Source organism: Eurytemora carolleeae, unplaced genomic scaffold (genome assembly GCF_000591075.1).
Source record: "Eurytemora carolleeae unplaced genomic scaffold, Eaff_2.0 scaffold570, whole genome shotgun sequence".
Classification (NCBI taxonomy): domain Eukaryota; kingdom Metazoa; phylum Arthropoda; class Copepoda; order Calanoida; family Temoridae; genus Eurytemora; species Eurytemora carolleeae.
In genome coordinates, this window is record NW_019396508.1 from 112565 (window position 1) to 140483 (window position 27919).

General features: G+C 34.6%; 2 protein-coding genes across 2 annotated transcripts in view; both read right to left on the reverse strand.

Annotated features, from left to right (window-relative positions):
- The window catches only part of LOC111704563 (disco-interacting protein 2 homolog A-like), a 26298-nt gene extending 6025 nt beyond the window's left edge, over positions 1-20273 (reverse strand). The window contains 13 exon segments of the mRNA XM_023476838.1: positions 2849-3072; positions 4682-4788; positions 6498-6623; positions 6829-7028; positions 8474-8710; positions 9863-10069; positions 10522-10794; positions 14222-14324; positions 14926-16809; positions 16811-17526; positions 19004-19242; positions 19755-19885; positions 20184-20273. Of these exon segments, the coding sequence (XP_023332606.1) occupies positions 2849-3072; positions 4682-4788; positions 6498-6623; positions 6829-7028; positions 8474-8710; positions 9863-10069; positions 10522-10794; positions 14222-14324; positions 14926-16809; positions 16811-17526; positions 19004-19242; positions 19755-19845 (4407 nt within the window). The 5' untranslated portion in view covers positions 19846-19885; positions 20184-20273.
- LOC111704565 (beclin-1-like protein) lies at positions 20225-27654 on the reverse strand. Its single transcript, XM_023476842.1, has 10 exons — positions 27571-27654; positions 26870-26951; positions 26693-26766; positions 24697-24783; positions 24108-24235; positions 22730-22852; positions 21832-22001; positions 21578-21678; positions 21183-21248; positions 20225-20824 (listed from the first exon to the last, which is right to left on the reverse strand). The coding sequence occupies exons 1-10, from the start codon at positions 27652-27654 to the stop codon at positions 20681-20683; spliced, it is 1059 nt and encodes a 352-aa protein (XP_023332610.1). The 3' UTR covers positions 20225-20680.
- Positions 27655-27919: the final 265 nt, after the last annotated feature.

The window sequence follows — 27919 nt, forward strand, 5'->3', positions numbered from 1 at the left end:
AAATTAGTAACATTCTGACCGTAATTATGTGATTTTTAACTCAGATAGTTTATAAACGTGGTGACGAAATTCTCTGCTAATAGTTTAGGAATATATTTTGTACCTTTCCGTCCCACGAGGCTCGAGATCTTGTTTGTTTAATTATCTCAGTAATAATAGGATTTGTTGGAGTTAGGCTCAGCTTTACAAAGCTCAACTTATCGGAGAAAATCACGGTTTTCAAGGAAAAAAAGAAAATAGAGTAAGGTGTAAAGAGGGAGATAAAGATCCACAAACTTAAAAAAATTGACTATCATAATATTTTATCCGGGTGAAGTATGAAGTTATTCCTCCAGATGATTCATTTTATTGCGCTTTATAACCGATTCAGGAGGTGGACGGGCAGGGAAGGGAAGGGGAGGGACAAGGAGAGATGAGGAGGGGAAGGAAGTATGTTGGGGAAGAGGAGGAGAATGGACGGAGGGTTGTGTATGGGAAGGGAGGATGATTGTCAGGATGATCTCTATGGGAGGAGGAAAATGGACGGAGGGTTGTGTATGGGGAGAGAGGATGATCGTCAGGATGATCTCTATGGGAGGAGGAGAATGGACGGAGGGTTGTGTATGGGAAGGGAGGATGATTGTCAGGATGATCTCTATGGGAGGGGAGAAATGATGAAATGTTGTGAATGGGAGGGAAGAATGGATAAAAGGTTGTGAATGGGTGGGAGGGGGGATTGATAAAAGGTTGTGAATGGGAAGGGGGGATTTTCTTAATTATTTTTCTTTACAGTTTTCCTATATTAGGCAAGAAAACTTATTTCATTTAATCAAAAGTTTTTTTTGCAAGCATTCTCTGTTCTTTAATTTTCACACATACACACACACTCAGTCACACACTTTATCTATATTAAAGTAGTTGCTCACTAACTCGCAGTATTAATCACTCAAAGTTTTAGTTTTATTTAGAAACAGTTTAAATCAATCATAAAAAATTACTAACTCATAGAATCCCAACCTTGAAGAGTTACCAACTCATAGAATCCCAAGCTTTAAGAGTTACCGACTTATAGAATCCAAAGCTTTAAGAGTTATCAACTCATAGAATCCCAAGCTTTAAGAGTTTCCAACTCATAGAATCCCAAGCTTAAAGAGTTACCGACTTATAGAATCCCAAGCTTAAAGAGTTACCAACTCAAAGAATCCCAAGCTTCAAGAGTTACCAACTATAGAATTCCAAGCTTAAAGAGTTACCAACTATAGAATTCCAAGCTTAAAGAGTTACAAACTAATAGAATCTCAAACTTCAAGAGTTACCAATTCAAAGAATCCCAAGCTTAAAGAGTAACCATCTTAAAGAATCCCATGCTTTAAGAGTTACCGACTCATATAATTCCAAGCTATACGAGTTACCAACTTTAAGAATCCAAAGCTAAAAGAGTTTCCAACTTTAAAAACCCAATTTGCAATAATTACCAACTCATTTATTCCCAACCTTGAAAAGTTACCAGCTGATTGAATCAATGACTGGCTATATTAAAGATTCAAAAAACCAATCATACTCTGCCCAAACCATTCTATTCCTGCAAAGCAGTCACTAACAAGGACAAAATAATCCGAATAAAAGACAAATTAATTAAAAATCCAATTAGCTCAGATAATAATCTACTATTTCTAGTCCATACTGACTTATTATTATCAAAATATATCCCGTCCTTCAATAATCAATAATATCAAAAATAAAGTCAAATTCAACTTTCAACCGATCCTGTAATCTCAATTATAGACAAAACATTAACTCATAGACACATTTATTCTAATTATTTCATCTCAAGAACCACCATAATTCTTTCAAAAATATTTCAATAAAAACGTTTGAAAAATTTAAACAAACTCAATTCCTTTTTAATAAAATAATATCTGATGTACTTCTAGTACGTGACAGAACTAACAAGCTCCATTCTCCTTCATCTTTTATAGATTAAAAGGAACTCATTTCCAGATGGAAAACATAATTCATTTTGAGAAAATTAACTTAATAAAATTGGAAAATAAAAATTTAGTATTTTTACATGGATGCTAATAAATAATATAATTGCACATTCAACACATTTCTTTGATTTTTTTTAAATCTTAAAAAGCAGAAATGAAAAGTCCAGAGTTGGGTTATTATGGGTTTATGGTTTGTATGTTATTGAAAGGGGATGGATGGGGGATGCGAGGGAGCTTGATAAGTAAGATAAAAACGAGAGAGGAGAGGGGAAAGGGTATAGTATGATTAGGTTGTTTTGATGGGAGGGATGGGTTACAAAGGCTATGATTGTTTGTGTGGTGTGGAATTAATCCAACATTATCTAAGATTAAAAATGTAAGAGCCAAAAATTGCAGAAAAATATGTTGGTTTGTTTAACAAATGGCAGGTTTACTGCTTTGCAAAAGTTCTAATGAGATATTTGAACTTTTTATACAATCCAAAGCTTTAATTGTTGAGTTTTCTTTAAATTTTGATTTAAAAACGTTCTACATTTAATTGTTTGATGCAATAAAACCTAACAATTTGTAAACTTCCCTGACGAAAGACGACATTTTATTTACTTTACAGTGATTTCAAAGGAATTGGGAATGATTGATTGAATGATCATAACCATTACCCTTAACCTTACTCTAACCCTATCCTTATTCCTATCTCCTATCTCCTATCCCATATTCCCTATCTCCTATCTCCTATCTCCTATCTCCTATCTCCTATCTCCTATCCCCTATCCCCTATCCACTATCTCCTATCTCCTATCTCCTATCTCCTATCTCCTATCTCCTATCTCCCATCTCTATGTCTTGATATTTATTATTATAATTAGATTTATCATAACCTGTAAGCACAAAGCTATATTCTGTCTGCACCCGAAGGATGTGGAAACTGCTCTGGGTGAGAGTCCGAGGGGGGTGAACAGGGTTGTGAAGGAGTTGCAGAGAGCCATCCTCGGCCTCTCCTCAGCAACCACCACCAGGGTTCTCACACAACCCAGCTGGACTCCGCGGGACTTGAGCTGGGACACAGATCCACCCAAACCTCGGGTACACAACTCCATCACACCTAGATAAAGATTCTTATATTTATAAAACTAGACAATGGTTTCCTATAAAGAAACCATTCACAAATAAATGATTTAAAAAGAGTATTAAGAAAACATTTAAAATTATTTGTAAATAATTTCAAAATACTTTCATTTAATGGCTTTAGTTGTAGGTTGGACGATGTAGGTAAATAGTTCAGTTTCAAAAGAAGTTAACAGCTACTGATAAATAAATAGCAGTTATAAAAATCATTAAGCATTAAATCTAAGTATAAAATAAAAATGAAATAAAAATATTTGTAGAAATGATTAAGAATTAAAATGAAAAAACAATAAAAAGAAAAAATTAGGAATTAGAAAAAAAAGATGAACACGAAGATTAAATTAGCAGAGAAATTATAAATGATGGATTAAAACAGCTTGATGAAAGATTAAAGGACAAAGGACGGTTTGAAGTATAAATGGACGAAAGATTAAATTAATTACTTTTCATAAACTCGAGCTGCCAAATAAATCTGGTTTCGGAAAACTTGGAAAGAAATAGAGAAAAACTTTAAGATTGAGAGAAGGAAGGGCGGAAGAAAAGAATTTAAGGAGGAAGGGGGCGGGGGGGGGATTTTAGGTGGAACAGGGGGAAAGGTGGAAAAGGTAGGATGGGGGAATTTATGAGAACTATGACAAGATTGAAAATCTGGGAGAAGATAACGATCCAGATGAGGATAAGAATCAATATGAGGATAAGGATCAAGATGAGGAAAAGAAAAAAGATGAGGACAACGATCAAGATGAGGAAAAGGATCATGAGAAGAGGAATAAGGATAAGGATTAAGATCAAGATGAGGATCATGAGAAATGAGAATAGGATGAGGATCATCATGAGAAGAGGATGAGGATAAGGATTAAGATGAAGATGAGGATCATAAGAATAGGATGAGAATCATAATTAGAAGAGGATGAGGATCATCATGAGAGGAGGATGAGGATAAGGATAAGGATTAAGATGAAGATGAGGATGATGAGAATAGGATGAGGATCATAATTAGAAGAGGATGAGGACGAGGATAATGAGAAGAAGATGAGGATGAGGATAATGAGAAGAGGATGATGAGAGGGTCAACTAATTATTCCTTTGAACCAATTAATCAATCTTTTGGAACCTCGTTGGATTTATTTTCGGAGGAGAATTAAAGAACCTTTTAGACATATTTAAGAACTAAAACTTGAAGGAGAAGATTTAAAACAAGAAACAAAAGATCTAGAATTTGACAATGTGGAAACAAACTTTTTATGAAAAAATGGAAATAAACTTTTTAATAAGAACTTTGAAACTAAAACTAAGAGAAAAGTTAAAAGATAGATCGAAATTAAAAATGTGAAGTAAAGTTCTTCAGTATAGGTTACAGAGAAACATTATCAATATTAAATCAGACAGTAGAAATTACTGAAGGGATCCGAATGCCTAGTTAATTATATGAAATATATAAATACTAGCGGAAGTGCCGGTGTTACACATGAAATTTGAATTTTAAAGAAAAAAATGTTTAGCCAATTAGGTCCAGCCGTTTGGAGAGCTATAACTAACATATAAAGATATATCTATGAGCAAAGAGCTTTATTAAATAGAATTACCGTATGAGCAGAATGTATCTCTAACTTTGTATTGACTGACTGCAGTTAACCAGAGAGCTGGGTTCGCCTCAACTTCGCTCGGAGGAATAAGAATTGTATGATGCCCACTGAAATAGACATTGTTATCTTCTATATAATAAAACAAGACATACATATATGTGTTGCGTACAGCCGGCCAAACGGCTGGACCGAATGGGCTGACATTTTTTTTGGACACTCATGGGTGGCCGATGGGTGCTACAGACTAAAAAACGATTTTTTTCTAAATTTTTTCCCCCAAAAAATTTTCTCTCTTTATACGGGCAACGCCGGGCCTTTCAGATATTATTATATATATATTGATTGTCTGTAAGTTTGTATCCAAAAATTGAAAGATGTGCCCGAAAAAAAGTTTACCTTTAGTATTTTTGAAATTGCAACAATTTAAACAGATAAATCCGCGAAAATTTGTTTTTCATCGTATGATTTTGTTACTAGAAAGAGGGGCGCGAAGCGCTCTAAAGGCTTGAAAAATATGAATGTCCTACTTTCTACCGTAACCTCTTCAATCCCATTACAAAATAAGAAACTAATCACTTTAATTTTTAATGTCAAAATCTGACATTTTATTTTAATACTTAAAAAAGTGAAAAATTTACCAATCAAAAACCATTAGGCAGTATATCAAAAAAATGTATTTTTACTTAATTTACACTCTGCTATAATTAGTTCTCTCAAACTCTGATACAATTTGCTTGTTTCCTAACTTTATAAACTACACTGTATGTTTACTAAACACGCTGTGTTTTCAGCTAATGTTAGAAGTTAAGAAATAAAGATTATACAACACAGAATTAAAACTTTGCCAAGCAAACAGGGGTGAAGTGAGGTTTAACATTTTTTATTTTTATCCGCCACAAGATTTGTTATGCTATTACTAGTGTTTTATTGTACTTTAGTCTAATTCAGATAGAAGAACAAGATCTACCCTACGAGTAGTTTAAACCCCTTAAACACTCAAATTATTTTTCTGCATCGGCAAATTTAAAACAAAGTTTTACCGCTAAACCAAAAAAATAGATTTCTACAACTTCCTAAGAGTTTTCTCTGATCTTGGATTCAAAAACGGAAAATCCAATTCCTAACTATGACAAAAATCTGTAATGAATTGTTCTAGGTTGAATTCCTAACTGACAATAATCTGTAATTAATTATTCTAGGTTGAATTCCTAACTGACAATAATCTGTAATTAATTATTCTAGGTTGAATTCCTAACTGACAATAATCTGTAATTAATTATTCTAGGTTGAATTCCTAACTGACAATAATCTGTAATTAATTATTCTAGGTTGAATTCCTAACTGACAATAATCTGTAATTAATTATTCTAGGTTGAATTCCTAACTGACAATAATCTGTAATTAAATATTCTAGGTTGAATTCCTAACTATGACAATAATCTGTAATAAAATTTTCTAGGAGCAATTCCTAACTATGACAATTATCAGTACTAAATTATTCTAGGTTGAATTCCTAACTTTAACAATAATCCGTAATAAATTGTTCTAGGATCAATTCCTAATTATGTCGTAGGACGATGTTAGGTATGTTTATGCAAATTTTTTTATGGGTTTTATTTTCTGAACTTTGAAAAACAAATTATTTATAGGCGAAAATTTAATATCTCTTGGATATTAAAGTATTAAAAAGGTAAAAAAATGGCTTTATCATGTCCAATTGAAAAATTTTTTCTCCTAAGATCAAAAATATAGGAGAAGGTGGCGGGGGAGAATTCTTGAAAATATAAACCTCTGAAAAAACGGATATAAACCATACCTATAAACAGAGCTGAGACACCAGAGAGCGAATCCTAATCCACAATATGGATCCAGACAAAGAGCTAAATGTCTACTAGGATATAGTTCACACTGAAGCTTCATAGCCCGACACAGAGCAGTTGTACTAAATAATTAATCAGTAAATTAGCGATAAATCACAACCCCCCCCCCTCCCAGCTCCCCTAATGTTGTCGTTGGGAATTATCTATTTGCAGCAGATTCCATCAATCAATCAACCAATCAATCAATCAATCAAGCAATCAATCAATCAACCAAACAAACAATCAATCAAACAATAAATCAATCAATCAATCACTCAACCAACCAACCTTGAATGTGACATCTTAATCCCTGCAAGCATCCCTGTTGTCGATACACTGAAGTCCAGGTATGCGACCAGCTCAGCTGTCGGCGCCTTGTATACTCCAGGTAGCTTTCGGCGCGCCAGTTCATCAGTATCTAGGGTGACCGGCCAGGATTTAATGTCCACCACGTTACTTGCCTCTTTAGACTTTAACAGCTTAATTACCTAAATATTAGTTGTCAACTCTTTTGTTTGTTTAATCTGAATAGAACAAGTTTTAAATCTTAAACCAAAACTGCGATAGAAATTTTAAAAATGTCATAAAACCATCGTACTTTACATTTTTGCAATTCTCCAATAATCCCATCCTTCTGTAGAACTGATTAAAGAATAAAGATTATTATAAATCTTTTAAAATGAGATTAGGAATATATTGAACTTCAAGGCATTAAAAGGTTTAAGTGACCCAAAAATACAGGAAAAAAGTCGGGGTTTTAGCATAAATTCATTTTAGGAAAATTATTCTTAAATAGCACCAATCTAGTCTATATTGTTTAAGGTTTATCCTATACCTCCTTATTTTACAAAAATGATTTTTTAAAAATATTTAGCTTAATGACATGAAAATGAGTTCATATACAATTACCTACTACAGCCCCTAAATATAAATAAATTCATAAATGTTTTGTTCAGAAAAAATGAAAATTTATTGCAACGAATTTATTAAATAAAGTTTTCTATTATTTCATTTTGCACCAAATAAAAATATAAACTGAAAGACTATATAAGAAAAAATTTGTTGTGTTTATCTGTTTTTTTCTCTGTTCAAAAATTTGTTGTGTTTATCTGTTTTTTTCTCTGTTCAAAAATTTGTTGTGTTTATCTGTTTTTTTCTCTGTTCAAAAATTTGTTGTGTTTATCTGTTTTTTTTTCTCTTTTCAAAAATGAACAATGTTATCAAGGCTTCTGTATACCAAGCTTATTCATTTGCAGGTGGAGTAAAGTATTTGAGCTGAGAAATATTCTTTTCTATTTTGTTGACAAGTTCTGGAAACATTATCCCGTACTGCAATTTTCTTCATAAAAACTTGTGAAATTACCCTAATTTGTTTTGTAAGTAATTCAACATTTTACATATTTTATTTCTAGCCTTTTACACTTTCCAGCATGCATAGCAGCACTTTACAAGCATAAACTTTAATTAAATTTAACTTCTAATTCATTAAACTGAGATGGATGAAGAACAGAAAGTTCAAACCAAACCTAATTACTTTGGATTGCTTTTAATATTGTTTAAAACCTACAGTGAAAAAAATATTATGTCTGACGAAACTTTTTTCAAAAAATAATGTAAGTAAAGCTTTTAAAATTGGAAAGAAATTTATGACAATCGCTGAGTAATTTTTAGAAATAGATTAAATTCTCTAGAAACATATGCAAACCTGCAGATTTGTAAACCCGAATAATAGGTCTGATACTTGTAAACTCGGAGAATAGGTCTGATATTTGTAAACCCGGAGAATAGGTCTGATATTTGTAAACCCGGAGAATAGGTCTGATATTTGTAAACCCAGAGAATAGGTCTGATATTTGTAAACCCGGAAGTTGATTGAATGTTCCAAAACTGAAGAATATACCGAATTTGTCTAGATTCCTGGTTTAAAACTCACCTGAGCAGCGGAGAGAATAACCACAGACTTGGATACATCAACAATCATCCGAACCGTGGGAAGGGTGGTCTGAAGATTCTGAGGGTGTGGCGGGCGTATAGTTACAGGAACCAGCCCCACATAAAGACAACCGTAGAAGGCCGCAATAAGATCTACTCCAGGTGGGTAGATTAGTGCTACATGATCTCCAGTATTTAATCTACCCTTCTCCAGTAGCAAACAAGCAATCTTCTCTGCCTAAACATTCAGGATATATTAGAAACAAACTTTTTACTCAGTTCTCCTGTAAAGTCGGATAATCACAAGACCAAATATTAGATTGTTGTGCTAATCTGATTTAAGTTCGTTTGAAAATAATACAGGTTTTTTGAGTAATTTCAATTTAAAATTAAAAATTAAAATTTAAGTATGTTTTTGAATTGATACTTAGTAGATAAATTTTAATAACTAAGGAATCATACTCATTATTTTTTAATGGTTTCAATGGTGAAATAAATGTTTTCTAGGAAACGCATTATTTTTGGATCATTGAATCTTAGTAAATCATCAGAGCGAAGAAACCCCTGGTTGAAAAAAATAACCCTGAAACATTAAATATTGGTCAGGTCAGTGACTGATATTCATTTATTAATCTCAGACAAACTTTAATCAAGAGTTTTCTCTCAAGAACGTGGAGCTGGGACTGATTTTCAAGTATTCATCGACAACTAAACTTTTTGTCCAGACCCTAATCAATACTCAAGATTCTTAACAGGGCCCCAAATTGTAAATATGTATTTAAGTTATGAATCCAACTCCACCCTTCTTTCCTTCTTAGAATCCAATCTTGAAACTCTTCAAAAATCAAAATATTTGTTGAATTAACTCAACTAAACTGAGACCGGTGTCATGCATGGAGCGGACTCTTTCATGCGGCGAACTCCTCCTAAAGTTTTAACCATTTCAACACAATTAAAAATTAACAATGTCTCGAGTAAATAATAATTGTTTTATGATTTAAAAGGAAGACGACATTCAAGAGGAAGTAACTTGTATTGCCTTTACCCCCTTTAAAATACATTTAAGAACTGAATGCGTATTTAATACATGTCAACTAAAAATTTTAAAAGTTTTAACATTACTTTTTATGTCTAACATTCTGCTAAAATGGTTAAAACTTTAGGGGTCCAGTCCGCTCCATACTGGACAACAGATTAATTAATTTGAGCTAGGTCAACCACGTATCTTGAAACGGTAATTCATGATTTGTCCATGTCCTATAGATGATAACTACACTGCAGCTCAGCACTACATTCTTAAAATCGACGGCACGGGTAGTTTAGCGACCTTGTTCAAATTCATCAAATTCGATCTCTGATATTAATTTATTAAGAATCTAAAGGAACCAACCTTCTTATGTAGCTGTGAGCAGGTTAAGGTTTGTGTAGCTGCTCCTCTGCTGTTGAGAAGAGAAAAGAGAACATGATCTGAGGTAGCCTGGGCTCGCCACCGTAATATCTCAGCAATAAATTGATGTTTCCGTCCTCCAGGCTCTCCAACACTATCATCTTCTAGTCCTCCGATATCACGACCAGAGGCAGCTGCTAGTCGGTTACCCTAGGTAGGTACAAGGATAGTTAGGGTAAAAAGATAAGTAGTTCAGATTATTAGGCATGCAGATAGGAAGATAGTTAAGATAAAAAAATTGGTAGGAAGGTAGTAAATATAATTAGGTAGGTAAGAAGATAGTTAAGATAAAAAAATTGGTAGGAAGGTAGTAAATATAATTAGGTAGGTAAGAAGATAGTTAAGATAAAAAAATTGGTAGGAAGGTAGTAAATACAATTAGGTAGGTAAGAAGATAGCTAAGTAATCAAGATAGTTTAAAGTAAAAAGGTTGGTAAGAACGAAGTTCATGTAATGAAGTATCAAGGAATGCAATAAGGGTGATCAGAAAGGAGGAAGCTAGTTCAGATAAGTAGGTATACACTATCTGTTCCTTTTGACTAGATTACAAACTACTAGCTGGTCCTACCTGGACTAGATTACAAACTACTAGCTGGTCCTACCTGGACTAGATTACCAACTATAACACTAGCTGGACCAACGTCTGCATGTATCTCCCTGGGTTTTGGAAGGTTTGTAACACAAGTATGAGGACACATGAGAACATTTACAGGATGCAGGGTTCCCTCCAGAAATCTCTTCTTTGTCTCTGAGAGGTGTATTCCACCCAATGGAGTCTTCGGTAGATGATTGTGTGGTACTAGAGCTAGACAATACAAACCAACCGTATGTATTGAGTCAACAGCCTGGAGTACACGGGACATCCACTGGAAACTCTAAAAATAAGTAAAATTTAAAGAATTTTAATTTAATGAATTCGAGCTAGGTCTAGATACGTTTCAACCACACATCTTGAATCAGGGATTCAAGATTTGTCAATGATCTACAAGTTTAGAATTGGGATGAAGGAAGCTTTAAGATAGTTGAACCGGCGATCGCTAGTTCAGCCACCTAGCTCAAATTCATAGAACTTGGTCCCTGTTATTTCATGTGTCAAAATTTACAGTTAATTTCTGATGCCTGGTTCAAATTAAGTTATAAAAAGCTTTAAATTTTCAAAGCTTAAGAATTGAAAAGTTGTTTTCTTTATTCTAAATAATTTATTCTTCAAAGTAAAATTTGACATTAATAAAAATAAAAATAAAAATGTTTTTTTTTTTAAATAGTTCTATATATTGTGTAGTTATATTAAGAAACAATGCGTTTAAATTACAGAAATATTTTATCAAAAATATCTGGTTTCTTTAAATAAATAAATTAATGATATATTTAAAATATTTCTTGAAAAAAAAACCACAAGTCAAAAATTATGATATCTTCATAATATTTTCTTAAAATAAACAGGGTTACAAGATTAGAAGATGGTTTATACTTAAGGAAAAATAGTTCCAATATATAGGTCTAGGTTCTTGAAATACATGTTTTGAACTATATTGGTTACAAGATATATAGGTTTGAAGATAGGATCATTTAAATGAGCAGGAGTAATCTAAACTCAAGAGAGTTAGAATTCTCATCAGTAGTAGAGCAATATTTCTCAGGAGAAACCAGACAAGATACTTCAAATAAACATGAAACTCAGAAAATTTAAATGGATTTTCATATGAAGACTCAGTTTTTGTTTAAATAAACATCTAATATTTTGCATAAAATTATTCAAACTAGCATCATTACTTAAATTTTCTTTATAACACAAAAAATATGTTTATCTTTTTATTTTTTAAAGTTGGGATATCAGTTATTTAAAAATAAAGGATCAAACTTCCCACCATGAACCAGAATAAAAAGGATCTTGAAGGGAGGCCAAAACTATTTTTATGAAAAAATCCGTAAATTTATGAAAAAAATCCGTACAATCCGTACATTTTTTATAAAAAATCCGCACATTCCGTATATTTCAGAAATAATCCGTACAATCCGTACATTTAAGAAAAAAAAATCCGTACAATCCGTACAAAAAAGATTAATTTTTAGTAAAACATCCAAAACTAAAAATATTAAAATTTCTCGTTTCTTTTATCATTCATTTTCCTTTGTGTTCGTCTGTGAGCAAAGGCTGACCTTATATTGCTTTAAAATTAATCTGAATCAAATGTACACATAACGGTGCAGTGTACAGATGATAAAAATAATAAAGCGGATGAAAAAAAAATCACAATAAAATATAAAAATACAATTTAAAAATCTGCTTGCTTTTAATGTTTGTACTATTAGGGATTCTGTTCTTTTTATTTTCTGAATTTGGATTTTCTTATCTGTCTAAGCTTGAAACTCATTATTTAGAAACAATAAAGACCCTATGTATTAATTAAGTAATCCTTGACCTTAAAATTTTATAATATTTAAAGATAAATTGTTAAATCTTTTGCACTTTATCAACATTCAGAAGCCTACAGAGTGTTCCCAATAAACACGGGATTTAAGTGACGACTTTGATTTTCAATTGTCAAGATACATCACGAAGGCAGACCACATTTCGGAAAAGTTAATTTTTTTTAAAACTATTACTCAAAGTAAAAGTACTAAGGATTCAATCCTGTAAAAAGGACAGAGTTTGCTCTAAAAATACATCCCAATCGTTAGTGCTATGGTCGGGACCTCCAGGCTCATCATGGCTAACAACTGGCTAACAACTGGCTCAAACTGGCTCAATCAAAGAATCACTCAGAAAACTTTAATTACTTTCCTAAAATGATCATCCTAGGGTTTACGTGTCTCGTACTATATATGGAATATATAATCTGAGAAAACCAAAATATAAAATATCAAAAAAACAAAAAACAAAAATAAACAATACAAAACAATTTTGTAAAACGTAAGTTATAATTGAGCCAGTGCTTTGCCATGAATCACCTGGAAACTCATTATTTATCAAATTTTCGATTGCTCCCAGATGGGTAAAAAAAACGCCATGACTGGTTGAAACAAATCCACCTGTACAAATTGCATTAGTTTGTTTTTTTGCAAAATTCCAAAAAAGTGTCTTTGTAAACTTAATTCCTATGTTTAATGACAAGAAAACCAGAGTTGTTGGTTTATACTTTTTCCGAGTAGATAATTTCTTAATTTCAGATATATCTGAATTTTAAATAAAAAATAAAAAATTTAATATTTAGGAAGTGATTGCATTATAAAAAAAGGAAATTAAGGGAGTCCCTAATCCCATTCCGTTCATAATAGACCATAATTCTAAAGTTCGAGAATGCTCTTCTTTCTGGGCCTCACACTTTTTTGATACAATAACTTCTTTGAGTATGAGATTGCCTGGTGTTTTCAATTTTTTAATCAATCACATTTTATTTTCCATTGTTCTTAACTTCATGCGAACTTTGCCCAGCCGAAAAACTAACTATTTTTTTATCAATCGGTACATTCCACAGCTCGCGTTTTCATCAAAAATATTTGGGCTAAATCTGGTCAAAAAATAAATTGCAATTTTTTTAAGATTTTTGACTTAAACTTTAAGTAGTGGTTGTAACAAATTGCACTTGAATGCCACCTTGATTGTCAAAATTAAACGAAAATTGTTTCCGCAGTACCAAATACCTATACTGCAAAGTTTTTGTGGGACACCATGTACTTCTGAAACATATTCTCGGATGAATACTTCGGAATGTATTCTCGAAAAGATAAAAGAATGAATTCTAATTGTCAATTGAAACAACAATCAACCTAATATAATCAGGAATGAAGATAATAATTTAAACTTCATTTTGACGAGAAAAATTAGCTTTTGATGAGTCGAAATTGAAAAAAATTTGAGACATTATCCGTACATTCCGTACAATTTTTTGGTAACGATAAAAAATCCGTACAATCCGTACATTTTGGCCACCCTGGAACTAAGTTTTTATATATCCAAGATACGAGAAAGAATATTGATGAGAGAAGGTCTCTCTCTGGTTCCACTTATCAAGTTATCTAGTGAAACAATTTGGACAATAATTGACCAGGAAAAATAAGAATGAATAAAAACGGTCCTGGATTATAAATACTGGATAGTAACGGTCAAGGAAACCCCAAAATCAGAAATGACGAGGAAAAATCAGGCCCTGAAAAAGAACAGACACCAAAAAAATAAAACCTGGGTAAGTGGTAGAAAGGATAAATCAGAAATTATTAAAGAAAAAATCAGGTTTGAAATGAGCAGCATATCAACGAGAGAGGATTAAAGAAGTTAAATAAGGATTAAGGATGATTTACCTCCTCCTCCGAACAGTCTGGTCTCTGCTCCGCAACAACACAGATCCTTTCATCCCGGAGAACCTTGATACTAAACACTGCAATTCGTCCTCGGTAGATAAACCTAAAAACGAAATATTATCTTTAATTAACCGGCCCTAACATTTTTTAATGAAAAAAATGTCGTCGACAAGTGTATTTCTACATGATTTAAATATGACTTTCGACAGTAAAGATTGTTGCTTAATCTTTCAGCATTTTCTCTTTGATGAAACAATAATAATTTTTTTTTGCGGACTTACCATTTTGTTTTTGTGAATTTCCAAAATCTTTACGAAAATCAAAATATTTCGGAGACAACTTATTGTAATTCCGAGCATGCTTAAACTTTCCCTGTGTCATATGAGGTCCCACACAAAATTTGGGCCCGATCGGGAGAATTGAATTCCAGTTCTCTTGATAAATAAAATCCTGATGCATATTTTAAAACCTTGTGAGTTGTGTACTGTGAAGTTTTCCTCATTTTGTTTTTCAAGTAAGAATATTCTGGGCAAATTGTCAGCACATTTCTGTTGATAAATATTCAATAAATGTTTTCTGAAACGCGTTTAATGCATAAATAATGGAAATTTTCTTCCTTTTTATATAGAATATTTATCTACTGCAAAGATGAAAAAAATGGATCAAAATTTTAAAATATCTTTATCACTAAAATTCACCCTTACCTCATAGGTTCGACGGCTAGTACTGTTGCTATAATATCATCAGTATTGTGCTTTCTCCCAGATACAGTCATCAAACCATCTCTAGATCCGCATACAAACACTAGTCCTCCAGGTCCTAGGAAACCCAGTAATCCAGTTCGTGTGAACTCATTTTCTCCGATATACTTTCCGTCCTCAGTCTCAGGACGAACCTTGAAGGTTGTCTGAGTAAGTCCAGGTAAACCCCAATAGCTGACAGCCGAGGCCGGCGATGAAACGACGATTTCACCGACTTCGTCCGTCTTACAGATAATCGGAGCTCCTTCAACTCGAATGATTACAATTACTGCTCCGGGTAGAACTTGACCACAGTCCTGAAGAGTAAGGGAGGTAAGAGAGTTCTCCTGATCCACCCGAACCACGCCGTAGCTCAATCCACCCATGCTAAGCACACCACGTCCAGTAGCGTTTACTCCCTCCCGGCCTGGTCTCCTTACGGAAACGGTTAAACCCTCTGCGCTTGAAGCGCACGGACAAATTGCATCTGCGCGTAAGCCCTTGGACTGAAAGACAGAGAGAAATTGATCACAAGAGCTGAGACTCCAAGGATTGGCTCCATCTGCGACCAGGAGAAGTCTAAGAGATGCCAGGTTTAGTTCCCTATGATCTTTAGTTGCTAACAGTCCCCAATGTAGATCTCGTGATTTACAGACTGCTATACTAGCTCTGTGCTTAGTGATCATCTGCATCCAGGAGGCCGGGTTCACTTTCATTAATGCGTACGGAATAAATATCACGTGCATACCATTAAAAACTGACGCTATTACGGAATTCCAAAGTCCTGCGTCACGTTTAAAATCCAAGACGCAAACCATTATCTCCCCCTCGGTGTATCCACAAGCTAGAGTCAGTGTTCTTGCCATGGCAAGCATTGCAGTTCTAGAAATGGAAACTCCTAGAACTGATCCATCCTGCTGGGTTGTGTATTCAACATAGGCCGGAGTATCATCCGTCAACCTAGGCGGTGGGTTCCACTCTTTCGGAGGTCGCTGAAGATGTTCCGTTATAAACCAGTTTAGTTTCGGCCAGCCTTTAAACTGCGCAACATCTCCTGATGAAGATTTAGGAAGTCCTTTGTAACACGCTTCAGAGGTTAAAGCTAAAGTAACACTACAGGATCCAAGCAGAAATCCAATCTGTTGACTACCAGCGTCCCGTCGTGTTATCGGCACTTCCACCGGAACCGGAACCGCACCTGCCATAACACAGCCGTAAAATGCACAAATCATATTAAGTGGATCGTTATTGGGATAAACCAGAGCTACCCTGTCTCCAGGTCTCACCTGAGACATTCCGTCCTTGTTATTTAAACCTATCTTGTTTAGGAGAGAATATGCAATCTTGAAACTTCTACTTAATAGTTTCCCATAGCTCAAGGTTATACTCAGCTTTCCGTTCGGATCCAACACTGTTGCCATCGGAGCTTTGTAGGTTGCCGAGCCATAGCGTTGTATTGCTGCCTCCAGATTCCGGGGAAGTCCGGCAGGAATGACTAGAGCAGAGCCAACGGCCGGGGTCATACCACTCCCTTCAGGACTTGGAGCATTCGGATCCTTGTTGTTCGCTGCCATCTCTAGTTCTACATCATCATCCTCGTAGAACTCAGGGAGCGGTCTTCTTTTTGGTTTCTTTAGAGTGTTGAGCAGCTGCTGGATTTTGGCTGAAACCTTCCATCTGCTCGCAGTTCCAGTTTCAGACAAAGTGTCACTAAGGGATGGGTGACTGTACTTATTGGTCGAAATACGGACAGAACCCACATGGGCGGAGTGCCTGTGTTTGCTTGGAGGTGGGAGGGGAGGGGGAAGGGGGTGTCTAGGGGCAGGCAGAGCTACATCCGGAGTACTAGATATTAGGCCGATGAGGTTTAGGTTTAGGAGCTATATTTGTATTTAAGAAGAGAACATCGTACGGTTCAATGTTCTCCAGGAGATCAGCAGTGGGTTTGGTTTGTGGTTCTATAAGCGACGATCTATTGGCACGGTTTGAAACCGCACTACTCTGGCTATCACGATTGTGTCTAGAGTCCCCCTGATTATCACGAGGGTTCAGTTCACTTCTAGGTTTGTCCTCTTTTCTCCTAAGCTCTACAATGGGCGGAGATTCTTGTCGCTCCGGAGGAATACTTTCTCTAGGTTCTCTGGTTACACTTGGAGTAGAGTTTATACTTTGCTCAGTTTCTTTGTAGGTTAAGTTTGTGCTAGGATCAGGTTCTGGATTATGAATTGGTTGGATAAACTTTGGAGAGGGAGGAAGAGGTTTACTAACAGGACTCTCATCCGGGTTTGGCAATGGTGGTGGGGGTCGAGTGGGTCCACTAGCAAGAGAACCGGTGCTACTGGTATCCGACAACCCCAGAGCAAGGTTCCTTGTTTCAACTATTAGTTGTCCTGTACTACCGGAGTCGTCTGGGTTAAGTTCATCGTCCTCGGAGCTAGTTTCGTCCTCATCCTGGAGCTGAACGGAGGTTCTAGCAACGCTTGCTCTCTTAGAAGGAAGAGGAACAACAGGTTTATGTTTATCCTGGAGCGCTGCCAATGCCTGCTGAACCGCCTCTTGTCGAACCTGAAATTAATCCTAGATATGATTTCTTATAAAAAAAACTTATTCAAGACATTGATCAAAAACTAGTTAAATAGAAAACAATTCTTAGAATCTTTATCTAATTAATTAGAATTTAGAAAACCTTTAAATCTTAACAAACAAGAAATGCATTTCTCAAGATTAAGTTGCATTTGATACAATCTATACACTATATATAGGATTAGAATAGGGTTGAATTAAGTAGCTTTGAATGGAAAAGAAGATTACGCAGGCTGAGAATAAGGCAAGAATGACCGAGTAAAGGTAGGTTAAGATATAGAAACAAGATTTACGCAAGAACCTGATAATAAGATTAAGTAGGTAAGAACGTGAATTAAGATTAAGTAGTAGTAGGTAAGAACGTGAAAAAAGATTAAGTAGATATGAACGGGAGAATTAGATTTAGCAGTTAAGAACGCGAGAATAAGATGAAGTAGGTAAGAACGTGAAAAAAAAGATTAAGAAGGTATGAACGTGAGAATAAGATTTAGCAGTTAAGAACGCGAGAATAATATTAAGTAGGTATGAAATGATAAGATGAAGAAGGTAAGAACGTGAAAAAATTAAGTAGGTATAAACCTGAGAATAAGATTTAGCAGTTAAGAACGCGAGAATAAGATTAAGTAGGTAAGAAGATTACGCAGGCTGAGAATAAGGCAAGAATGACCGAGTAAAGGTAGGTCAAGATATAGAAACAAGATTTACGCAAGAACCTGATAATAAGATGAAGTAGGTAAGAACGTGAATTAAGATTAAGTAGTAGTAGCTAAGAACGTGAAAAAAGATTAAGAAGGTATGAATGTAAGAATAAGATTTAGCAGTTAAGAACGCGAGAATAAGATTAAGTAGGTAAGAACGTGAATTAAGATTATGTAAGTGAGAATGCGAGAATAAGATTAAGTAGGTAACAAAATGGGAATAAGATTATGTAGGTAACAAAATGAGAATAAGATTAAGTAGGTAAAACAATGAGAATAAGATTAAGTGAGTAAAAAGGTAAGAATAAGCTGGGTACGAGCACTAAGGGAAATCGACGAGGAATTCTATTATCTTTCAAATTATGCATAAGATAGAGATCAATGCTTGATCCCTAGATTCACAACACAAACGGTCTGACTTCATTTTTACTGTAACAACAGCTATAAGTTACAAAATCCTCAAAAATGTTTCTAAGAAAAATGTTGAACAAGACAAATTTCTTCACACTTTATACTGGATCAGACTGTGTATCAGGATAAAAGTAACAATGAAATTGTATATCTTGAAACACAACGAAGGCCTGTGCCAAGCTTCAAAATTAGTTTGAACTTAAACTGAAATAAGATACTTTTAGAAAAATAAAACAACAATATAAGTTTTTTGCCAAAAACTTGTAATATTATTATCGTGAAAGAGAAAAGAAGAGACAAGATAAAGGATTATATTAGATACATCTTTTAAAGATTTAAACATCCAATACCTCGCTATGATATCTTTTTTCATTATAATATCGTTTATGGGTTCTACGAGATCTAGGTTTGCTAGAGATATCTGCCGGAGCTGAAGGTTCAGGGAGGCTTGCAGACTCAACCCTACTCGGAGCAGAAGGTGGTTCAGGTTCAGGTGCAGGTTCGGTAGATTTGATCTCCTCCTGCTTCTCCAAGAACGGAGCTAGTAATTTCTGTCTTTTCTTCTCATAACCTTTCTGTGTGATGTCCCCTAAAAAATAAGTTGTAATTGGGGATTTGGAAAAATATGAATGAATGAAATTTAATTAATATATGATCTTATAATTAATCTGCATATCTTACTGCCGACTTGCTGACTGAGTAAAGATATTTGGTGATTAATTTGGTCGATTTATTGTTCGGTTGATTGATTGATTAAATATGTCATAAATATAATTTTACTGAATAAAAGTAATAGTGATTTATTGTAAGATAAATAATCTATATAATAAGTAATGTATTAATTATATGATAGGTTGATTGATTAAATAACTGCATTTTCTAATTGCCAAATTAATTCTAATTAACTATTGATTTAATGAAGGAATAAAAGGATGAATATTACGAATAAAGAAGAAATGGTTGATTGGAAGAATCATTGAACTAAATAAATTAATGATCGATTGATGGATTGGTGGATTGATTGATGGATGGATTGATTGATGGATGGATTGATTGATGGATGGATGGATTGATTGATGGATGGATTGATTGATTGATTACCTTCTGAGAGTTCGAGATCAAGTTCCGCAAGTTTATCTTTGACATCCTCGGGTAGGTTTTCAAAATCCTTCAATATTCTCGAGACCGCCATCCTCCGTCCTCAACCATCCTACCTCGGACACACCTTACGCCTGGACAAACAACAAATATAAAATATAAAACTTTTCATTGAAAATAAACAAATATTGGTTTTCAAATCAATTTTATATGTAGAGAAAACTTAACGTTTAAAAATAAATCCCATCGAGAAAAAACGATAATATTCCCTCAAAAGATAACTTTTCTTCATAATTTACTTTTTACTTCTCGATTATAACATTTTATACCCAGAAACTGAATAAATTGACTCATTGACTCATAGTGTTGGAGTTTATTACATTAAAATATCAAATAAAATTCCAATGAAATTAATAAAACTAAAAAGCATACCTCACTCCTGTCATGAAGAGATGGATTCATGTTTTATAAAATCTGAAATATATCACAGAATGGTTTCAAATTTTTTTAAATATACCTAGATCAACCTTCAACAGGTCTTTTATAAAATTATATCTATTCAAATTTTAATCCTTCCTTATATATGGCACTGATAAAATAGTAAAAAAGTAAGCAATCTTTGTAAACAATGATGACATGACACGTTTTTAAGATTCGAAAGAACCATTTGTAATTTGTATCCATGTGAAAAATACTTATTTTAAACATTGTTTAAAACTTTAAACCCTTTAAAAGTTGTTTTACTTTTAACTCTGTTCACAAAAACCAAATGTCTAAATTTATGAAATACATAAAAACTGGACAAAGTGAAACCTTTCAACAATGTTGTTGAGTAGATAAAAAAGAATGTTAAGTGGCCAAACTTATCAAAAATATTTTATACTAAAGCTCACTGATGATCCATTTAAATCTATCTATCTATCAATGAATCAATTGCTAGATTTAGTATACTTTGACGTGACCCAGGCCAACCCCCACTTGAGGTTGGTTAACATGTACTTCATGGCCTTGGTCCACTGCTCTTCACTGTTAAACTGGATCTTCACAGAGAAGGAGTTCCCTGTAGCAGGATCCTACAGACAAGGTTACATGATTTACAGGGAAAATTTACGTTTTTTTTAAAAGGACTGTATTAATGTTACCCTTAGAAGATTTGTCGGATCAAATATCATTGGAAATCCATATTTTAGTTTTTAAAAGACTGATTATTCTCATTTGTTGCTTCTCTACAAAAGTAAATTACGATCTTGCGTCAGAAACAATGGAGAAATTATCAGAAGTAACATTTTTGATAAGATTAAGGTTACAATGGTACCGTTGTGAATTAGGCACGCCCCAGTTTAAATGCAGTATCAATTTAAGTTACAACGACAGGCCCTGAAATATTTTTTAGTTTAAGATTGATATTTAAAATAAACTATGTAACCCTGCCTTTATTTTCCCTTTCTCCATGTCGTATGGTAAACAGAACCCTGAATCTCCTCGCTCTACCTCCTCCTTCAAATAGAACCATTTTTATAAATATTTAATGCGCCCATTTTCTACCAACAACTAGAGTTTTAACTATTGCTTTTCAAGTCACCATTTTTAATTGTTCTTCAATAAGTTCGCAGTTTTTTCTATTTGATTTGATGTATTATCAAAAGAAAAAAGTGTCAACTTTTATCCCTGGCAAAATTTTTTCAATTTTACCCCTTCTAAAACATTCCCTGGGCCGTTCATGTGAGTTACCAACCAATTTGTGCCATAGTATATAGAGATTATTCAATTTAGGCCATATATGATTTTTTTTCTATGTGTTTAAAGAAATGATGTTTTAATTTTACCTTGAATTGTTGAAGACAGTCTAGAAAAGCCGCCATTCCCGCGTCAAATTTTGTATCCCAGATGAGCTTGAATCCACCAGAACCATACAAAGGTAGATCCTGATCAGGGGTGTTGTCCTTTCATCGTACATTCAATTCTTTTTATGTCAATTTTATTCCCAGAGCTGGGAACTTTAGAATGGTGGATATCGGGATTAATGCTTGATCCACTCTTTTTCTTAATCTCCAGATTAAATATGGCTTGTTCTCCTCTNTGTTCTCAGCCAGCACTTTAACATAGGAAAAGTTTCCGTACGGAACCAGTTTGTACTTGTTCAACACGAGGTTGATCTTCCTGCAGAGGCTGGAGAGAAGGAGGACGGTCTGCCCCCAGGCGGTGTTAACCTCGTTCCAGTCTACAGGGACAGATGGAAGACGTCCTAATCTAGAATATCAAGATGGTTGTCACAAACGGGATTCACAAATCGTAACGATTATAAATATTACTGAAATTATAAAAACATACAAATCAGGTTTAAGGTTGGATTAACATATTCCAGAAAATAAAGTAAATTTGTCATCAATCAATCAACCAGGAGTCCATCCCCCCCCCACACACCACCATCTAAATATAACTTTGCGAGGTACAACCAGGAGGCGTGCACCTTACCATAACCTATCATGAATCTTTCTATCATTTGTTAAAGTGTGTCTAGTGTGAACTTAGTAATTCGTAAGTTTTTTTGTCAGATCCTTGTACCTGAAACCGTTGATGGTACCTAAGTGTCCCGAATATGATCCTTGCACCTGAAACCGTTGATGGTACCAAAGTGTCCGGAATATGATCCTTGCACCTGAAACCGTTGATGGTACCAAAGTGTCCCAAATATGATCCTTGCACCTGAAACCGTTGATGGTACCAAAGTGTCCGGAATATGATCCTTGTACCTGAAACCGTTGATGGTACCTAAGTGTCCGGAATATGATCCTTGTACCTGAAACCGTTGATGGTACCAAAGTGTCCGGAATATGATCCTTGTACCTGAAACCGTTGATGGTACCAAAGTGTCCGGAATATGATCCTTGCACCTGAAACCGTTGATGGTACCTAAGTGTCCCGAATCCTTGTACCTGAAACCGTTGATGGTACCAAAGTGTCCGGAATCCTTGTACCTGAAACCGTTGATGGTACCAAAGTGTCCGGAATGCCAAATATGGAAGGTTGCATTGAACACGTTTGTTTTCTTTAATTTCTCCAGCTGGGTTTGAGTACTGCGGAGTTGAGAGTCCAGACTTCTAAATAAGGTAATAAATTAATTAAAAAGGGTTGAAAACTATAATAACAATAAAATAAATAAAATAATAAGCTTTGAAATATAAAAAAAAAACATTTTCCTACAAGTTAATATTAATCGACAATGTTCCTGATTCTTGAATATGTTTCTAAATATCGAAATAAAGAAGAAAATTGCATATCAAGGTACAAGTCTAAAAGAATTTCAACAAATTCCGCGAAAAAAAAACTATATTTGTCAAACTAAACCTAGCAATGTAAAGGACGACAAAAAACTTTTAAAAAGTCAAACTGCACTTTTTAAAAATAACTGACTTTTTTTAGAAACAAAAATGAGAAAAAAAAACGTTTTAAAAAACTGATTGATTATCCACAAAATAATATGAATGACAACTTAAAACGAGTCGAGTATATAAGATAACGTTGAGAATTCTAGGTTTATATAATCAAGCCACAACACTTAACTTAAGAACGAAAGCTAGACTTAAGTCCTCAAAGCTCCATCTCATAGAAAATTAAATTCTAGACTCCGCTTTTTAAAAAAACAATATGAAGAGAAGAAAATTAGATAATTTTGCAACAATATCAGGCTGGAATTGTATAAAAAGCAGAAGAAATGATATGCACATTTGTTTTCAAATGTTCAACTTTACATAATCTAGGCATATTTTATACCAAGCAACTGTGCATAGCTTCAAATACAAAATAGAGTAAAACTAAACAGCTCAGAAATATTTAATTTTCCAGGTTAGGTAATAATGCCCTTCAACTGGATATTTTCTTTTACAATGTTAATGAAGTAAAGTAACAAAGGAAGAAAAGGTTCAAAAGCGTCGTTTGTCATCCGTCCTGAGATTATTTATCTTTTCTGGGCTTAATCCGTCCTGAGATTATTTATCTTTTCCGGGCTTAATCCGTCCTGAGATTATTTATCTTTTCCGGAAATAATCCGTCCTGAGGCTATTTATCTTTTCCGGGCATAATCCGTCCTGGGATTATTAATCTTTTCCGGGCTTAATCCGTCCTAAGATTATTAATCTTTTCCGGGCATAACTCTTTTAACTAATTCTTTAAACTCGTTTTTCCTGACAAAAGCTTTCTGGTTGAAATACATTTTAAAACTGTTATTTTTTTATTAATTATTCCACTTATACTTCTTCCTTACGTGCTTATTGAATCGTTTAATTTTTCACCTTTTCAATTCTTTTAAATTATTGGTTTTTCTTTGATTATTATTAAAGTTATCCTGTATTTAACCTGACCTGGAGTTCCTTCATGAGGTTTGTTTCCTCCAGCATGAGCTGGTTCAGTTCATGCTCCAGGGTTGATAGACAACTAGTATCCTCGGTTTCATTGTTTAGCATAGTTAGATACTCCTGATACTCCTAAACCAGGAAAAGTCACTTAAATAATTTCTTTAAGAAAAAAAAACAAAAAAACAAGCTGAGGCCGAATTCAAAGAATTTGAGCCGCGGCTAAAATAAAACTGACTTTTTACTTGTGGGATTCGACCGTCAAAACTCGATCTATTTTTCTATGGTTAAGTTCGAGCTGGTGTTCTTTTAATTGTAATTTTAACTTTTTTACTAATTTTCCCTTTTCTACACCAAAAAAAATTATATTTTTAACGTTTAATATAGATTTGGGGAAGGTTTTACTTCAAAGAGGAGGTAAGGGTGTCTTATCAATTGTACTAATGACCAACTGGACTAACGTTTAAAAGAACTATAGTCCTTTTGAACAAAAGTTTATTCATTTGAATTAATAACTATCGATATAGTATCGAGATAAGCAGTGGAATCCTAATTATTAAAGTGCATGAACAGAAAATAAAATAAATATAAACCTGTGAATCCTGTTCTGCGAGCTCCAGCTGCTGTTCCATATTCTCTAGCAGTGTATCCGTGCACTCCTCACACAATGGATGATCTACCTGCATAGAGGTCAAAACTTTTAAATCTGTTTCTATCACGCCTAGTCGGTTCCCCTTCCCCCTAGGCGTTTTAATTTAAGTCGTCGAACACAACCATCCATGTCTTTTATCAATTCGTGATTATCTTTTGGTGAATTTCCCTCAAAGTCAAACTAAATTCCTTTGATTAAAAAGTTTACACTGTGGATTTTGATTTAATGCGATTCGACAATGCGTTTCCCAGTTTCAGTCCAGTTTATATTGAACAATACATACATTACATATATTGTACACTGTACAGCCTGTACTAGTAAAATATTTACTCCAGTGTTAAGGATTCATTTAATTTTGATGCGGATCCGGATATTGGATCCACCCTTAAAAAGGATCTGGATTCGGATCCAGGTCTTGAACATTTCTTTTAAGATTTACTGATTTTTTTTTAACAAAAGAAGAGTTTTCAAATATTTTTTTCTTTTTTTTTCGCTTATTTTTGAGCTAACACTCGATCGATGAACCATTCAGAGGTTGGATCCGGATCTTTGAATATTTTTGCGTATCCGGATCCAGGAAACCAAATTGTAGCGCATTCAACGGATCCGGATCATAATCACAGATTTACTCTGCGTATGGGTAGGTTGTATCTGGAGAAGGTTTCATGAAAGGGCGACTGTTTAGAATTAAATAAACAAAACTGTTTTCAGTAAAACTTTAGTTAAAGTTTATTCATTCAACCAAATGAGATCATGGGTTATACAGCAGGATGCATCGAGTCAGAATGTATCGGAGTAAGAATGGAGCGGAGTCAAGATGGCCCGGAGTAAAGATGGAGCGGAGAGAACAGAATATCAAGAAGTAGGATTACTACAGGTTATATAAGGCGAGGATCGATAAAAATAGATTGGGTACAGATTGATTTAGAGTGAAGAAGGGAAGGATTGGTAATGGAGAGGTTGAAGGAGGTTAAGGGTTTGATTGGGAGAGGTTGAAGTAGTGAAGGGTTGGATTGGGAGAGGTTAAAGGAGTGAAGGGTTGGATAGGGTGAGGTTGAAGGTGTGAAGGGTTGGATAGGGAGAGGTTGATTGAAGGAGTGAAGGGTTGGATAGGGAGAGGTTGAAGGAGTAAAGGGTTGGATAGGGAGAGGTTAAAGGTGTGAAGGGTTGGATTGGGGAAGGTTGAAAGAGTAAAGGGTTGGATAGGGAGAGGTTGAAGAAGTAAAGGGTTTTAAGGGAGAGGTTGAAGGAGTTAAGGGTTGGATAGGAAGAGGTTCAAGGAGTGAAGGGTTGGATTGGGGAAGGTTGAAAGAGTAAAGGGTTGGATAGGGAGAGGTTGATTGAAGGAGTGAAGGGTTGGATAGGGTGAGGTTGAAGGTGTGAAGGGTTGGATAGGGAGAGGTTAAGGAGTAAAGGGTTAGATAGGGAAAGGTTGAAGGAGAGAAGGGTCGGATAGAGAGCCCTAGTAAAGGGTTGGACAGGGAGAGATTGAAGGAGTGAAGGGTTGGATAGGAAGAGGTTGAAGGACTGACTGGTTGGATAAAGAAAGGTTTTAGGAGTAAAGGGTTGGATAGGGAGAGGTTGAAGGAGATATGGGCTGTATAGGAAGAGGTTGAAGGAAAGACTTGTTGGATAGGGAAAGGTTTTAGGAGTAAAGGGTTGGATAAGGAGACGTTGGAGAGAAGGGTCGAATAGATAGACCTAGTAAAGGGTTGGATAGGGAGAGGTTAAGGAGTAAAGGGTTAGATAGGGAAGGTTGAAGGAGAGAAGGGTCGGATAGAGAGACCTAGTGAAGAGTTGGATAGGGAGAGATTGAAGGAGTAAAGGGTTGATTAGGAAAAGGTTGAAGGATTGAAGGAACGGGTAGGGAGAGGGTAAATAAGTGCAGGGTGGGATAGAGAGATGTTGAAGGATTGAAGAGACCATAAAATATTTACCTGGCTGTTATCTGACAACATATCAAAGAGTTGACTTGTAACTTGTAATCTATGACTTATGCTAGTTTCCTCACCTACATTAAAAAAATCAATTCTTTTAACAACCAAATATTTATCAAAGGTTTCAAATTTCAAATGTTGTAAAAGTAGCAAAATATTTGAATAAAAAATATTAACCAGATTCTCCGACAAGTGTGAAACCATTCCCTCCAGAGTCCGTCAGTCTTGCTGGAGGAACTAGTCGGTCTAGTGAACCAGCCTAAATATAGATACATAGATGTTAGAGGAACTAGTTGGTCTAGTGAACCAGTCTAAATATAGATACATAGATGTTAGAGGAACTAGTCGGTCTAGTGAACCAGCCTAAATATAGATACATAGATGTTAGAGGAACTAGTTGGTCTAGTGAACCAGCCTAGATATAGATACATAGATGTTAGTGGAACTAGTTGGTCTAGTGAACCAGTCTAAATATAGATACATAGATGTTAGAGGAACTAGTTGGTCTAGTGAACCAGTCTACATATATAGATACATAAAGCCGGGCACCAGAGATACAAAGAACTCAGCTAATTGCACATACATAGAACCTTGCTAAAAACAGATGTACATAGATGTGAGATACATAGAATATATAAAACCTGCTGGAGTACAGATACATAGTTCATGACATAGATACAAATATCTAGAACCTGGCTAGATATACATTTACATAAGACACATAAAAACTGGATAAATAAAGATGCATAGATTCATAGAACCTGAAAAGATACAGATACATAGAAACATAGAACCTGACTATATAAGTATACATAGATACAACAAAATCTGGATAGATACCGATAAATAGATACATAGAACCTGGGTTCACGTCATACCTGAGTACAGACAACTGATACACAGATACAACATGTACAGATACAGATATATCCTAGAAACAGCAGGTCTAGATACAGATACATCCTGCTTTCCTGTTTGGAAACAGATACATAGGTACAGCATGTCTGAATTCATATACATAGAAAGTAGATACAGCCTTGCCTAGTGTCTAGATACAAATGACACGCAATTAAAAAGATCTTGAAAACCAGAATAATAACAGAAACATAAAAGATAGATAGAAAAATAGATACAGATCCACATAGATCCAAACTTAAACAGATGTGCATAGTAGTATAGAAGGGTTTGTTCAAGAGAACGATTTTTGGAAGGGGCGTATTCAGGAAT